The sequence below is a fragment of the Selaginella moellendorffii genome, unplaced genomic scaffold (genome assembly GCF_000143415.4).
Source record: "Selaginella moellendorffii unplaced genomic scaffold, v1.0 SELMOscaffold_36, whole genome shotgun sequence".
Classification (NCBI taxonomy): domain Eukaryota; kingdom Viridiplantae; phylum Streptophyta; class Lycopodiopsida; order Selaginellales; family Selaginellaceae; genus Selaginella; species Selaginella moellendorffii.
The window spans coordinates 1,603,080-1,614,276 of NW_003314297.1; the positions used below are offsets into that span (position 1 = coordinate 1,603,080).

The following is an 11,197-nucleotide window of genomic DNA, read 5'->3' on the forward strand; positions in this document are numbered from 1 at the left end:
CGGCGCACGGTCCACCGCGCCATTCCAGGGCACGCAGCGCAGCAAAAGCAATGGGCTGCCTGGGATTCTCCAGAGGCAGCGCCAAGAACAGGAAGAACAAGAAGATCAAGCGAGGCGACGAAGATGCGAGCGTGTGGCCAATGCCAGCGGCGGCTCCACCACCAGATCGATCCCCGAATCATGCCCGTCGCAGCAGCAGCGTCCGGCGGCCGCACCCATTGCCAGCGCCGACGGATTTCTCCGCCCGTGGCCGCTCGCCTCCCCAGCCATTGCCGCCGGTGCCATCGATCTCCAGCTCTTGGAGCGCGCGCGACAGCCGGCTCCGCCGATTCGAGTTCGAGCGCCTGGCTCGGCTGTGCAATCACTTCGCGCCTCGATCCCAGCTGCGGGAATCCGTGCACCGGTGCTTCCTCGAGCAGGAAGAGATAGCGGTGGACGTTCTTGTTCTCCATTCCTGCGGGTCGAGCGAGGTAAGCTCCGATTTCCAAGTCTTGGGGAGAGGGTTTCTGATCGCGCCGCCGCCGGGTATCGCAGGAGGAATGGATCGAGCAGCTGCATCGCGTGGCCCAGCTGGAGCATCGCAATGTGTGCCGGATCATCGGCTTCTCGCTGGCCAATTCGCGGCGGCTGGTGGTGTTCGAGGCGTCCGAGACGAGCGCGGGCTTGGACGAGCTGCTGCTGCTACCATCAGCGTCGGATCACAATCGAGGAGGGCGCGTCCAGAGGATGGATTTCAATTGGGACGCCAGGCTCAAGATCGCCCTGGCAGCCGCGCAGGGCCTGGCGTTTCTCCATCAATCCTCCCCCTTCCAGGTTAGTGGTAGTCATGATCTCTCTCTCTCTCTCTCTCTCTCTCTCGATCTGGATTTCGTCCAGACGCCGACCAGACACACAGATCTAAGAGCTTTCTTCTTATCTCTTGCTCAGGCGTCGCGATTTGGCCCCTCGAATGTCCTGGTGGACAAGATCGGCAAGAACAAGCACGAGGTCAAGCTCCAGCTCCTACTCAGCGAGGAGAGCTGCGACGCCTCCAAGGCCGGCAACGTGACCGCCTACGGGATCTTGCTCCTGGAGCTTGTGAGCGGCAAGACCAACATGGCGAGGCTCATCCTGGGCGGCGGGCGTGGCGGATCCCAGCAGGGCCTGTTCGTCAAGTGGGCGAGGGGCGTGGTGAATGACAGCAGCAAGCTGGGCAGCATCCTGGATCCCAGGCTGCTGCATTGCAATCCACTGTCGGCGGCCAGAGATCTCGCCAACTTCGCGCTCAGCTGCCTCCACGACGATCCCCGCCTCCGGCCCCGGATGCCGCAGGCCGTGTCGCTCCTCCAGTCGCTCATCACCATGCGGGATATGCAGCAGTCGAGCAAGATGACCGCGCGGACGGCCTCGTCCACTTCTTCGTCCGGCTCACCTTCCTCGGCTGCAAATCCCGTGCACCAGCACCAGCAGTTCTTGGGGCGGAGCGCCACTTTCAGCCACCACCAAGCTGCCCGGAGGAGAGATATGACGCCGCCGCCGCCGCGGATGAGCACAGACCTGGATCAGCACGACTGGCGAGCGCACGTCCCTCGATCCGCTGGCGCCTCGCCAGCACGGTACACCACTGCATCCTACTACTGATCGAATCGCGATTCGACACGAAATGTACAAAGCTAGGAAATAGAATGGATGTAAGCATCATTTGCCAAGAACGGGCAAATTCTTCCTTTTGCGAAGGAAGAACATATACCCATGTTGGGTACCACACAAATCACGAAGAGAGAGAGAGAGAGAGTCCAAAGCTTGCTTGCTCCCTTATTACTACTACAAACTCTCGATCTGATGGCTCTTGGTCTCCTACGTAGAAAGAAACCAAAAAGAAAAAAGGGAAAAAAATACCATCTAGCTAACAAGATACAGTTCTTCGCTAAGAAAAATGTCAGGCGTTTCTCTTGCTTCGTCTCTGCTCTTTACTTACCTTGCTTCACATCGTCGTACTCGGCCTCGGCAGTCTCCCCACCTGGCGCTGATCCACCTCCGCTCGGCGGTGCTTGCTTTGACAGCGTCTCGCCGATCTTCATCGCAGCAGTCTGGGTAGCACTGATCTTTTGCCTGATCTGGTCCACCTTTTCGCTCTCCACAGCCTTTTTGAGATCCGCCACAGCGCTCTGGATGGCGGTCACAACGTCCGAAGGCAGCTTGTCTTTGTGCTCGTTGAGGCTCTTCTCGGTCGAGTAGATCGCAGAGTCGGCATCGTTCTTGGCGTCGATGAGCTCCTTCCGCTCCTTGTCTTTCTGCGAGTAGATCTCCGCCTCCTTCACCATCTTCTCGATGTCGGACTCGGTCAGGCCTCCAGACGACTGAATGGTGATTGCCTGCTCCTTGCCGGTAGACTTATCCCTCGCTGATACGTTCACAATGCCGTTGGCGTCAATGTCAAAGGTGACTTCGATCTGAGGCACCCCACGCGGTGCCGGAGGAATACCAACGAGGTCAAACTGCCCCAGCATCTTGTTGTCCGTTGCCATCTCCCGTTCTCCCTGGAGAACCTTGACACCGACCTGCGTCTGACCATCGGCTGCTGTCGAGAAAACCTGGCTCTTCTTGGTTGGAATGGTGGTGTTCCTCGGAATGAGCCTCGTGAACACTCCTCCCAAAGTCTCGATACCCAGGGACAGTGGCGTAACATCCAGGAGAAGGATGTCCTTCACATCGCCTCGCAAAACTCCACCCTGAATGGCGGCTCCCATTGCCACCACCTCGTCGGGGTTGACGCCCTTGCACGGATCCTTGCCGAAGATGTTGAGCACAACTTCCTGAACCTTGGGCATCCGGGTCATGCCTCCCACGAGCAAAACCTCGTCCACCTGCTTGGCAGTGATACCGGCATCCTTCAGGCAGTCCTTGCACGGCTGCTTCGTCTTCTCGATCAGGTTGCTCACGAGCGCCTCGAACTTAGAGCGAGTCAAGGTGAGGTTCAAATGCTTAGCGCCCGAAGCATCGGCTGTGATGAAAGGCAGGTTGATCTCTGTCTGTGTCGTAGAAGAAAGCTCCACTTTCGCCTTCTCTGCTGCCTCGCGAAGCCGTTGAAGGGCTAACCTGTCACTGGAGAGATCAATCCCCTGGTCCTTCTTGAACTCAGCCAGTAAGTGCTCCACGAGAGTGTTGTCGAAGTCCTCCCCTCCCAAGAAGGTGTCCCCGTTTGTAGCTTTAACCTGAAAGAGCGTCGTCATACACGGAGAAAACAAAGAGAAAGAAAGTTTTACCTCGAACACACCGCCAGAGATCTCAAGGATCGAAATGTCGAAAGTTCCACCACCAAGGTCGAAGACCGCGATGAGGCCCTCCTTCTTGTCCATGCCGTAAGACAGAGAAGCTGCTGTAGGCTCGTTGATAATCCTGGCAACCTCCAAGCCAGCAATCCTTCCAGCATCCTTAGTTGCCTGCCTTTGGGCGTCATTGAAATAAGCTGGCACAGTGATGACAGCCTTGGTCACGGGGCGACCAAGGAAGGCCTCAGCAGTTTCCTTCATCTTCATCAACACGAAAGCACCAATCTGACTGGGCGAGTACTTCTGTCCGCCAGCTTCCACCCAGGCATCGCCGTTTGGAGCCTTTACGATCTTGTAAGGAACCATTTTCATCTCCTTCTGAGTTTGAGGGTCATCAAACTGGCGACCGATGAGCCTCTTCGAACCGAAGATGGTATTTGTCGGGTTGGTGACCGCTTGACGCTTCGCAGGAGTGCCGACCAGACGCTCGCCTTTGGGCGTGAAGGCCACAACCGAGGGTGTAGTTCGAGCGCCCTCAGAATTTTCTATCACCCGAGGAGTCTAGAAGTGAAGAGAAAAAAAATCGTCATAACAAGCACGAAAAAAGAGAAATGTGATAGTTACCTTGCCCTCCATCACAGAAACGCAAGAATTCGTTGTGCCCAAATCGATACCGATGACATCCCCTCCAGCAGCTTTGCTACAACAACACCAAGCAGCCATTCTCGATTTTAGCCCAAACCAAAAAGCAAGACAAGATCAATTCGAGAGCCTCACCTGTAGTTTCTAGACCATCTCGAAAGCAGTGGAGACGTTGTGAGCCTGTGAGCCGCCTATGCAAAGAAAAAAATAGGAAAAATGGAGTCAAGAAACAAGAATCGCGGCCGATGATCCAAGCACCGAATAGAATACCTGGCTGGAGCCCGAGGCCTGCACGGCTCGCTTGGCAATTCTCGCCAACATCGACATAGCCTTGCAAGCGCCTATACCCTAGAAAACCCGCCGGAGAGAAGACCCTAAATGGTTTAAAACCCTAAACCCTTAGCCGACTTACGTGGAACATTCTAGAAACCCTAGAGATTTTTAACAGAACAAGTGGGCAAAATCTGACCGTCGATCTGACCCGACACAGATTACCAGTCATTAAGATAGTTATATAAGTAAAGAGAGTTTAGCCGCGAGGAGGGGCCATGCTCGAGTTGTTCCCGATGGTGGACTGGAAAAATTCCAGGACGTGGGGATAGACGTCGACGTTGGCATTGATGCCGAGGACAAAGTCGGCGTGTGCGTAGCGCGGGAGGAAGAGAACTTCGACGCTGGTCCTGTGGAGGTCGCGGATGAGGTGCTGCACGTCGGCTTGGTCCGCTAGCTCGTCTCGCCCGCCATAGACAAGGAGCATGGGAATGCTCACTGGGATCGTCGACAGAGAGTACGAGGGAGGTATGAGCACCCCGTAGTGGTCGATGTTTCCCGGGACCTGGAAGTCGAACTTCGCGAACCGTCCCGATCGAACAACTGGTGGAAAGACGGATAGATGTTTAGGATTGAATTGGGAAGCACGAAAGCTTACGCTGAGCAAGGTGTGCGAGGTTTCTCATGGAGGTTGACTGCATCTCGTACATGTTGTAGTAGCTCATTCTACTCACGTTGACGCAGCAGTTTGGACCTTGAAAACCAGGAGAACAATCGAAAGTTTATGCGAAGAGCCAAAGTACCTGTGAAAAGAGTAAGCAGATCGTCGATGCAATCAAGGTTTGATTGTCTACAGATGATGTTAAGAACTTGTCGTCCAGCAGCACTAGGCAAGGAGAAAAACAAAATAAGTCAGCTCACATTAGAAGCCCAACGCTTACTTTGACAGGCTGAATTCGCTGATCCCCGATCGAAGCAATACCTGCGAAACAAGAACTTCTTTGTCCAAACAAAACTCTAAACTCAAGACTCACTTGATCCAATCGGCGTCGAGCAGCCTCTCCGATCATCGGTGCTCGGACATGGTTGAGGTACGCAATGGGAGCTAGCATTGCGGCCCTTTCGATAAGGCTCGCTGCTTTGTTCCCAGACTGAGACAAGGCGGCGAATGCGACTTGTGTCCCCTGTGAGTAGCCAACAAAGAAGATCCTTTTGTCGGTCAGAGTGTTCACGTAAGTTAGCAACGCTGGTAAGTCGTGGACGACGAGTTCGTCCATGCTCCAATCCCAGAACCTCTGCACGCATACAATCGATCGTCATCGTGATATCATTATCTAAGCACGAGTTCTACCGTATCCGCTCGCGAGAACAAGTTGTGAGAGCTGAACATGGAGGCACGTCCATTGCCAATGAAAACATCGTAGCCCGCGTCCGCCATGATAAAAGCTAGCGATTCATCAGGCGGGTTGAGCACCCAGATGTCGCCACCCTGCAAGAAATGGACGAATTAACGAATGCGTGGAGACCAAGGATACAAGAACCTCCATAATCCCGTGGTAGAGGAACACAGGACCCAGCGTCGGCGTGGTACAGTTCTTCGCGACTCTCTCGAGCGCCAGCTTATAGCCATCGGCAGTTTCAACCTGCATTCCAAGGTAAGTACGCGCAAAAGCGTGGAGAGTTCCTTACGATGTACTCGGTGCACTGGTAAGCCTCTGGCAAGACGAAACTGGTGCAAACCCCCAGGCCTCTAGGATTTGCAACTCCGAGTGCATTGTGCGCAGCAAGAAGAACCAAAGCTACGATAGCAAGCCTGAGAGATACCATGGCCAGGCAGCAGCGAGCTTCGTTCCCATTGCTCGGTTGGTTACACCTTTATATATTACCCCTGCAAGCATACCATCTGCATTGGTTTTTTCTAATCCAATTAGTAAAACAAAGTGTCTCACACCTAGGCGGCTTCCCTTCTAGAAATGAAATCACTTACAAAACACCGGTTTTGAAAGTGTCAAGCTCCAAGATGACCCTTTCTTTTCCAACGAGTTTGCCGGCTGCTTGGCGCCAAGAAACACATCACGCTCTTTGTCACCTACTAGCACCATTGGCATGCTGGCTGCCACAAGGATGGCTCAAATCAGACGTGTTTGATATCAAACCTCTACAAGCACTCCCGTCTCGAATATGTTTTTCCCAACAAGCTACGGCTTCTTTTTTCTAAAGAAACTTTTCCTCCAGTTGTTAGCCGGTGGTTTCTGCAGCTCCTCAATGATGGTCAACACCTGAATATACAAAAGCAGTTTCAACATGACAACGAGAACTGAAACATCGTACTTCACTAAACTCGGGTCGTAGCTGTGGATCTTGATTCCAACACCTCTCAGCGAGATTAACGAGCTTATCAGGGACGAACGCAGGCATTGATGGCCGCAGCTCCCTGAAACGAAAAAGCATGGGTTGCCGAATCTCAATCATAGAAAATCCGGCCACCTTTGCACCACGCCTATAGCCGCTTGAAGTGGTGTTAAATCGGAATAAGGTATATCACCTGTAAGAAGTTCCCTGAAAAACAGATGTTTGCGCAGTGTTCTGTACAAAGTGCCTTGTTACCAGATCATGATGCCGAAAGAGTAGACATCGGTCTTGTGATCGTACGCTTTGTGTTCCAGCACCTGTAACTGATTTTAAGCAATCGAAAACTGCGAGCGAACGGACCTCAGGTGACATCCAGCGATATGTGCCAGTTTCAGCAGTCATTTCGGCAGGCCAGTTCCCAGAGCCAGAACGATTTACATTCGAAGGCTTCAGTCGGGCAACACCAAAATCGCAAACTTTGACCACCTACATAAATAAATCAAATCAGGACCAAGACTCAAACAAATCAACTGGCTTACATCGTGCTCGTCAATAAGCAAGTTTGCAGACTTCAAATCCCGATGCACGATTCCTCTTCTGCATGAACAAGTGTCATTTGAGCGCAGTGATAGAAAAGACAAACCTATGCAAGAAATCCATTCCCTTTGCCGCATCTCGAAGCACCTTAAGTGCGGCAGGAACCTCAAGGCCGCCCTCCCGACTTTCAAGAACATCTCGCACACTAAAGAATCGTGATTAACCTCTGAGGCCAAAGAAAGCTCCTCACCTGCCACCGGCCATTAGCTCAGTCACAATGCACAGTCTTGGCCAGTTCGCACAGGCTCCAATAAACTGAACAAGATTCTTGTGCCGAACCATTCTGTGGGGAATCTAGAGGCATTACGTTAACCATTACACGACCATCAAGTACCTCATTATTGAAACCTCTTGCTTAAAAACTTGAAGAAGCTCGGCAGCTGGAGCACCACGCAGTGTGCCAGAGTCCGAATGACCATCCGCTTCGTCGAGCATGATCACTTTGATGGCCACGTCTTGGCCACGGTACTTCCCACGATATAGTCTTCCAGAAGAGCCACCTCCTAGCCTAGCGCCAATATGCAGCTAAACATTGCGAACGGATAATCAAGATAGATGTTATGAGCAAAAACAATCTACTGAACCTCACATTGTTGTAGTCCACAGCCCAGTCCTCATAAGCTAAGCTTTCGACAACTTCTCTAAGTCGTGCCCTTTCAGTGAAGTTGGAGCTCAATGCCGTCAAAACGGCTTGCTTTAGTTCTTCTGGCTGCCACACACAAAACAACAAGAGATATAGGAAAGGCACAAAACAAAACTCACATCATCCCCTATCCAGCCGTCAACAACAAAAACTTCGAGTGCCATTCCATCAGTCGTGCTGAAAACATGTGCTTCCTGGAAACGAGACAGTCTTACGAGACAGTTTTACGCATTTGAAAGATGAACAGCCAACCTTGATATTCAGCTCGAGCGAGGAGTTACTCAAAGCTGACGTGAAGAACTTCAGCAATCCATGCCTGTCCGAAGAAGCCAGAGTCAGTTCGTATCCATAGCACGACCTGCAGCCACCACTCCGCTCTTCTGTTTCCAAAGAAGCAAACATGGGACGAGGAATCGCCGCCGGAGGTGTACTGCCGATTCCAAACGACGGATGAACTTTAGCCGGGCTTCCAGCGATAATCCCCGCAAGATTAGTGCTGGAACCAAACGCTGGCTTGGGTAACTTCGACATGGCAGCAAGCCAACTGTAGCTAGAACCCACATGATTGCAAGCAGCATCGGTGTCCAAGCCGCCCCCCAGCTGAACTTTGCGAGCATTTACGACCGGAAGAGAAGGTGCTTCCACGGAATTAACTCGAGAGCTGATTTCTTCATCCCGTGCTTGCTGGATGAGCTTCATATGAAGCAGGACATCCTCATGCCGCTCCACATCAATGTTGAGCGTGTATCTGCAACAAGAAAACACACCAAAGTCACATTCGATTTGGCAACAAGCTGGTGATTTACCGTGATGGAAGACGCGCAAAGTGCTCCCTGAGCTCGTTGCAAACTCCATCACTGTATCCCGAGGCTCTGACACGGCCGACCACCTGATTGACAACAGCTTCGCACTGCAATTCGCTGGATAGTGCCATGCTGCCTGTCACCCATCTGTGTCCCTCATCCAAATACCGATCTCTGTGACCCTAACCTAGCAGGTCAACTCGTACATAGGCAATTTATTGGAGTAAAAAAGTTACAGGAATAGGAAATTCACAGTCTTATCTGACGGGAGAGAAGCCCAGCCGACTGCTTTGCCGCTGAAACAACGGAGATGTTGCTCCACTTGCATGCCGCGCAAGCTTGCGCTTCTCTTCTGCAGACACAAATCAACACTTAATGCCAATGACTTTAAACACGTGTCATATTACCCCTCTTCATTTCGAGCTCTTGCTGGAGCTCCTCCTTCCACTGCCTTTGCCTGTCGCAGAAGCTACTGCAAGGGTATTTCAGTGTCAGGGTCAAACATACTAAAAACGAAGGGGTGAAACGTACCTGGAGTTGCGAATGGATGGTGGAAAATCCTGTCCGTTTAGTCTGACCTCGAGCAGTGGATTGAAATTCGCCGCGGGACCAGGTGCGGGAGCAGCACTGTCTGAGCTGACACTTGCATCACTTTCACAACTGTTTCTCACGTACGTAGACCTCTCACTGAAACTGCTCCCTTTGCTTGGGGACCTACTAGCTGTAGGTGGCCTCAGCCTTGCGGGACTCAACGGTGCAACGAAACTCGAGTTTGGCTCCTCACTGCTACCTTTGTAGAGGCTGTATTCTTCGTAGAGTGGAGTTTGCAACTTTGCCAGTTCCGATGCCTGCGCCAAGAAAGCCTTCAGAACATGGAATCAACCTTTTGCTCTACCTTCGCCTCCAAAAAAGCTTTGATTTTTGACTCTGTAACGTCATCGTCGTCAGTATGGCTCGAAGGACCGACTGGATCCGCAGAATTGCTGCGACCAAGTGTCCAACAGGCGCCTTCCACGTATGAAGGCTCCGACACCGGGTTGAAGCTTGGACATATCTTCAAGTCGAAACACAAAGTCATTAACGAAACATTCTACGTCGTGGCAAACCTCGTCGTTTGATAAGCTCGCACAGGGAGAGTCTAGCCTCACTGAACAATTGAGATCATCTACGAATGATTTTCTTAACTGACAATCATCAACCGTTGGTATAAATTTGGGCGCCATGGCATTACTGTCGTACGTTTCTGAAACAAAAGGGTGCTGGCAAGAACATATGAGAACATGGCATAATCAAAGCACACACACCTTAAGAAGCTCTGCAGCTGTTGGTCTCAGTCGTGGCTCCCTGCACCAAAAAGAACAGCAATGAGCATGCATTTTCAGATGGGTAGTACCTTTGAAGACATTTTAAAAGAAAACTTTTTGCATCAGGGGATAGATGTTCTGGAATAGGAGGATGCGACTTGGTTGTACCGATGTGGAACAAGGCAGCCACCTAATATAAAATCCAGATAGACGAGTTCTCTCTTTGAAACAAATGACGAGAGCATACCTCTTGAAACTGATCACTCCACGGCGGCTTGCCTGTTGCCATCTCAATGACAGTGCAACCCACACTCCATATGTCTGCTTGCCTGATAAGACGATACATACGAAAAAAACTTGAAAAGCCCAGACGAGAAAAAGCAGAGGCCTACCAATTGTGACCAGTCTGCCTGACAACTTCGGGGGCCATCCAGTACGGGGTCCCTTTCATGGACTTTGCTTCCGAAATGGTTGCCTGCGTCGAAACGTAATCATGAAAGGGCCAAATCAAAAAGGTATTCAACGCCTACCAGCTCAAGAACTTTTTTCGATGCTCCAAAATCTGCTACCTTTATGTGGCCCTGGTTGTCTACCAATATATTTGCTCCCTGCATGAATGAAAGTAAGAAAAATACCCTTCATCTAAATCACTCACTTTACCTTGATATCTCGGTGCATTATTTTATTCTGATGAAGGTATTCAAGCCCCAAGAGCAACTGCCTAGTATACATACGAATCACGGGTTCTGTGAAGGAACCAAACTTCCCAAGAAGCGACGAAATAGATCCACCGGGAACAAATTCAAGAAAGATGTTGAGCGCCTCCTCCTCCCTGGCGGTTCCTAAGTACCTCTGCCACACATCTTGATCATCAAATTCAACCGCCACCGGAGACACTTACAACTATGTTGGGGTGTGACAAGTTTTGGAGCAGCTTCACCTCCTCTTCCAGCTCCCGGATGTGAGCACTGAGCTGGGCCTTGCCCTTGGCGAAGTTGCTGGCCGCGATCAAGACCTAGACAAGGCAATGCATCGGGAGCTCGAAATGCAGCTCAAAACCTGCGAGGGAAACGCACCTGCTTGACCGCGATGAGCTCGCCGGAGTCGAGGTTCATCCCCATGTAGACGCGGCCGTAGGCGCCGACGCCGATGAGCTCGCCCTTGCGCCATCGGATGGCGCGGGGGCTTGTCGACTGCTCGCCCATGGCGCCCGCGCTTCTTCCCCTTCCTCTCCCCGCGATACCCTAGACGCCTGGCATATTCCCCGCACCCTCTACTGTGCGGCGCTTTCAAAATTTGCCAAGCGCGGCAACGGGTCCCTTTTTCCCGGCCGTA

At 51.9% G+C, this 11,197-nt stretch overlaps 5 protein-coding genes across 5 annotated transcripts; 1 reads left to right on the forward strand and 4 right to left on the reverse strand.

Moving 5' to 3' along the window:
* The first annotated feature begins 28 nt into the window (after window positions 1-28).
* Window positions 29-1,868, forward strand: LOC9653320 (probable serine/threonine-protein kinase PBL12). The gene is made up of 3 exons (XM_002978071.2): window positions 29-470; window positions 535-813; window positions 928-1,868. Exons 1-3 carry the CDS (start codon window positions 51-53, stop codon window positions 1,618-1,620), a joined length of 1,392 nt encoding a protein of 463 aa, XP_002978117.2. The 5' UTR covers window positions 29-50; the 3' UTR covers window positions 1,621-1,868.
* LOC9653094 (heat shock 70 kDa protein, mitochondrial) lies at window positions 1,775-4,297 on the reverse strand. The gene is made up of 5 exons (XM_002978258.2): window positions 4,164-4,297; window positions 4,029-4,084; window positions 3,876-3,951; window positions 3,246-3,812; window positions 1,775-3,194 (listed from the first exon to the last, which is right to left on the reverse strand). The coding sequence occupies exons 1-5, from the start codon at window positions 4,218-4,220 to the stop codon at window positions 1,950-1,952; spliced, it is 2,001 nt and encodes a 666-aa protein (XP_002978304.2). The 5' UTR covers window positions 4,221-4,297; the 3' UTR covers window positions 1,775-1,949.
* A 50-nt stretch (window positions 4,298-4,347) lies between these two features.
* Window positions 4,348-6,190, reverse strand: LOC112340406 (triacylglycerol lipase 1-like). The gene is made up of 8 exons (XM_024683255.1): window positions 5,853-6,190; window positions 5,705-5,806; window positions 5,515-5,652; window positions 5,198-5,458; window positions 5,105-5,145; window positions 4,967-5,049; window positions 4,822-4,917; window positions 4,348-4,766 (listed from the first exon to the last, which is right to left on the reverse strand). The coding sequence occupies exons 1-8, from the start codon at window positions 5,988-5,990 to the stop codon at window positions 4,423-4,425; spliced, it is 1,203 nt and encodes a 400-aa protein (XP_024539023.1). The 5' UTR covers window positions 5,991-6,190; the 3' UTR covers window positions 4,348-4,422.
* A 98-nt stretch (window positions 6,191-6,288) lies between these two features.
* On the reverse strand, window positions 6,289-8,742 carry LOC9653321 (serine/threonine-protein kinase STY8). The gene is made up of 13 exons (XM_024683253.1): window positions 8,562-8,742; window positions 8,008-8,503; window positions 7,875-7,949; window positions 7,702-7,821; window positions 7,447-7,637; window positions 7,303-7,395; window positions 7,159-7,257; window positions 7,055-7,112; window positions 6,876-7,001; window positions 6,771-6,832; window positions 6,651-6,722; window positions 6,495-6,597; window positions 6,289-6,442 (listed from the first exon to the last, which is right to left on the reverse strand). Exons 1-13 carry the CDS (start codon window positions 8,687-8,689, stop codon window positions 6,362-6,364), a joined length of 1,704 nt encoding a protein of 567 aa, XP_024539021.1. The 5' UTR covers window positions 8,690-8,742; the 3' UTR covers window positions 6,289-6,361.
* A 19-nt stretch (window positions 8,743-8,761) lies between these two features.
* LOC9653322 (mitogen-activated protein kinase kinase kinase 2) lies at window positions 8,762-11,122 on the reverse strand. Its single transcript, XM_002978260.2, has 13 exons — window positions 10,939-11,122; window positions 10,764-10,877; window positions 10,523-10,714; window positions 10,393-10,470; window positions 10,255-10,337; window positions 10,110-10,191; window positions 9,952-10,052; window positions 9,863-9,902; window positions 9,665-9,817; window positions 9,454-9,612; window positions 9,090-9,406; window positions 8,966-9,030; window positions 8,762-8,910 (listed from the first exon to the last, which is right to left on the reverse strand). Exons 1-13 carry the CDS (start codon window positions 11,065-11,067, stop codon window positions 8,816-8,818), a joined length of 1,608 nt encoding a protein of 535 aa, XP_002978306.2. The 5' UTR covers window positions 11,068-11,122; the 3' UTR covers window positions 8,762-8,815.
* Between the last annotated feature and the right edge of the window lie 75 nt (window positions 11,123-11,197).

What these genes read in the sequence shown, in the direction of transcription:
- LOC9653322 (XM_002978260.2), bottom strand. Translation starts at nt 11,067, where the DNA reads ATGGGCGAGCAGTCGACAAGCCCCCGCGCCATCCGATGGCGCAAGGGC. An exon ending in AGGCAGACTGGTCACAATTG is followed by an intron (nt 10,192 to 10,254) that starts GTAGGCCTCTGC and finishes TCGTCTTATCAG; the next exon opens with GCAAGCAGACATATGGAGTG. An exon ending in GGAGTGATCAGTTTCAAGAG is followed by an intron (nt 10,053 to 10,109) that starts GTATGCTCTCGT and finishes ATTTTATATTAG; the next exon opens with GTGGCTGCCTTGTTCCACAT.
- LOC9653320 (XM_002978071.2), top strand. Translation starts at nt 51, where the DNA reads ATGGGCTGCCTGGGATTCTCCAGAGGCAGCGCCAAGAACAGGAAGAAC. An exon ending in ATTCCTGCGGGTCGAGCGAG is followed by an intron (nt 471 to 534) that starts GTAAGCTCCGAT and finishes CGGGTATCGCAG; the next exon opens with GAGGAATGGATCGAGCAGCT. An exon ending in ATCAATCCTCCCCCTTCCAG is followed by an intron (nt 814 to 927) that starts GTTAGTGGTAGT and finishes TCTCTTGCTCAG; the next exon opens with GCGTCGCGATTTGGCCCCTC.
- LOC9653321 (XM_024683253.1), bottom strand. Translation starts at nt 8,689, where the DNA reads ATGGCACTATCCAGCGAATTGCAGTGCGAAGCTGTTGTCAATCAGGTG. An exon ending in GGGCTGTGGACTACAACAAT is followed by an intron (nt 7,638 to 7,701) that starts GTGAGGTTCAGT and finishes CGCAATGTTTAG; the next exon opens with CTGCATATTGGCGCTAGGCT. An exon ending in TGCTTATTGACGAGCACGAT is followed by an intron (nt 7,002 to 7,054) that starts GTAAGCCAGTTG and finishes TTATTTATGTAG; the next exon opens with GTGGTCAAAGTTTGCGATTT.
- LOC9653094 (XM_002978258.2), bottom strand. Translation starts at nt 4,220, where the DNA reads ATGTCGATGTTGGCGAGAATTGCCAAGCGAGCCGTGCAGGCCTCGGGC. An exon ending in AGATGGTCTAGAAACTACAG is followed by an intron (nt 3,952 to 4,028) that starts GTGAGGCTCTCG and finishes GTGTTGTTGTAG; the next exon opens with CAAAGCTGCTGGAGGGGATG. An exon ending in TCTCTGGCGGTGTGTTCGAG is followed by an intron (nt 3,195 to 3,245) that starts GTAAAACTTTCT and finishes ACGCTCTTTCAG; the next exon opens with GTTAAAGCTACAAACGGGGA.
- LOC112340406 (XM_024683255.1), bottom strand. Translation starts at nt 5,990, where the DNA reads ATGGTATCTCTCAGGCTTGCTATCGTAGCTTTGGTTCTTCTTGCTGCG. An exon ending in TGTTCTCGCGAGCGGATACG is followed by an intron (nt 5,459 to 5,514) that starts GTAGAACTCGTG and finishes GTATGCGTGCAG; the next exon opens with AGGTTCTGGGATTGGAGCAT. An exon ending in AGCGAATTCAGCCTGTCAAA is followed by an intron (nt 5,050 to 5,104) that starts GTAAGCGTTGGG and finishes CTCCTTGCCTAG; the next exon opens with TGCTGCTGGACGACAAGTTC.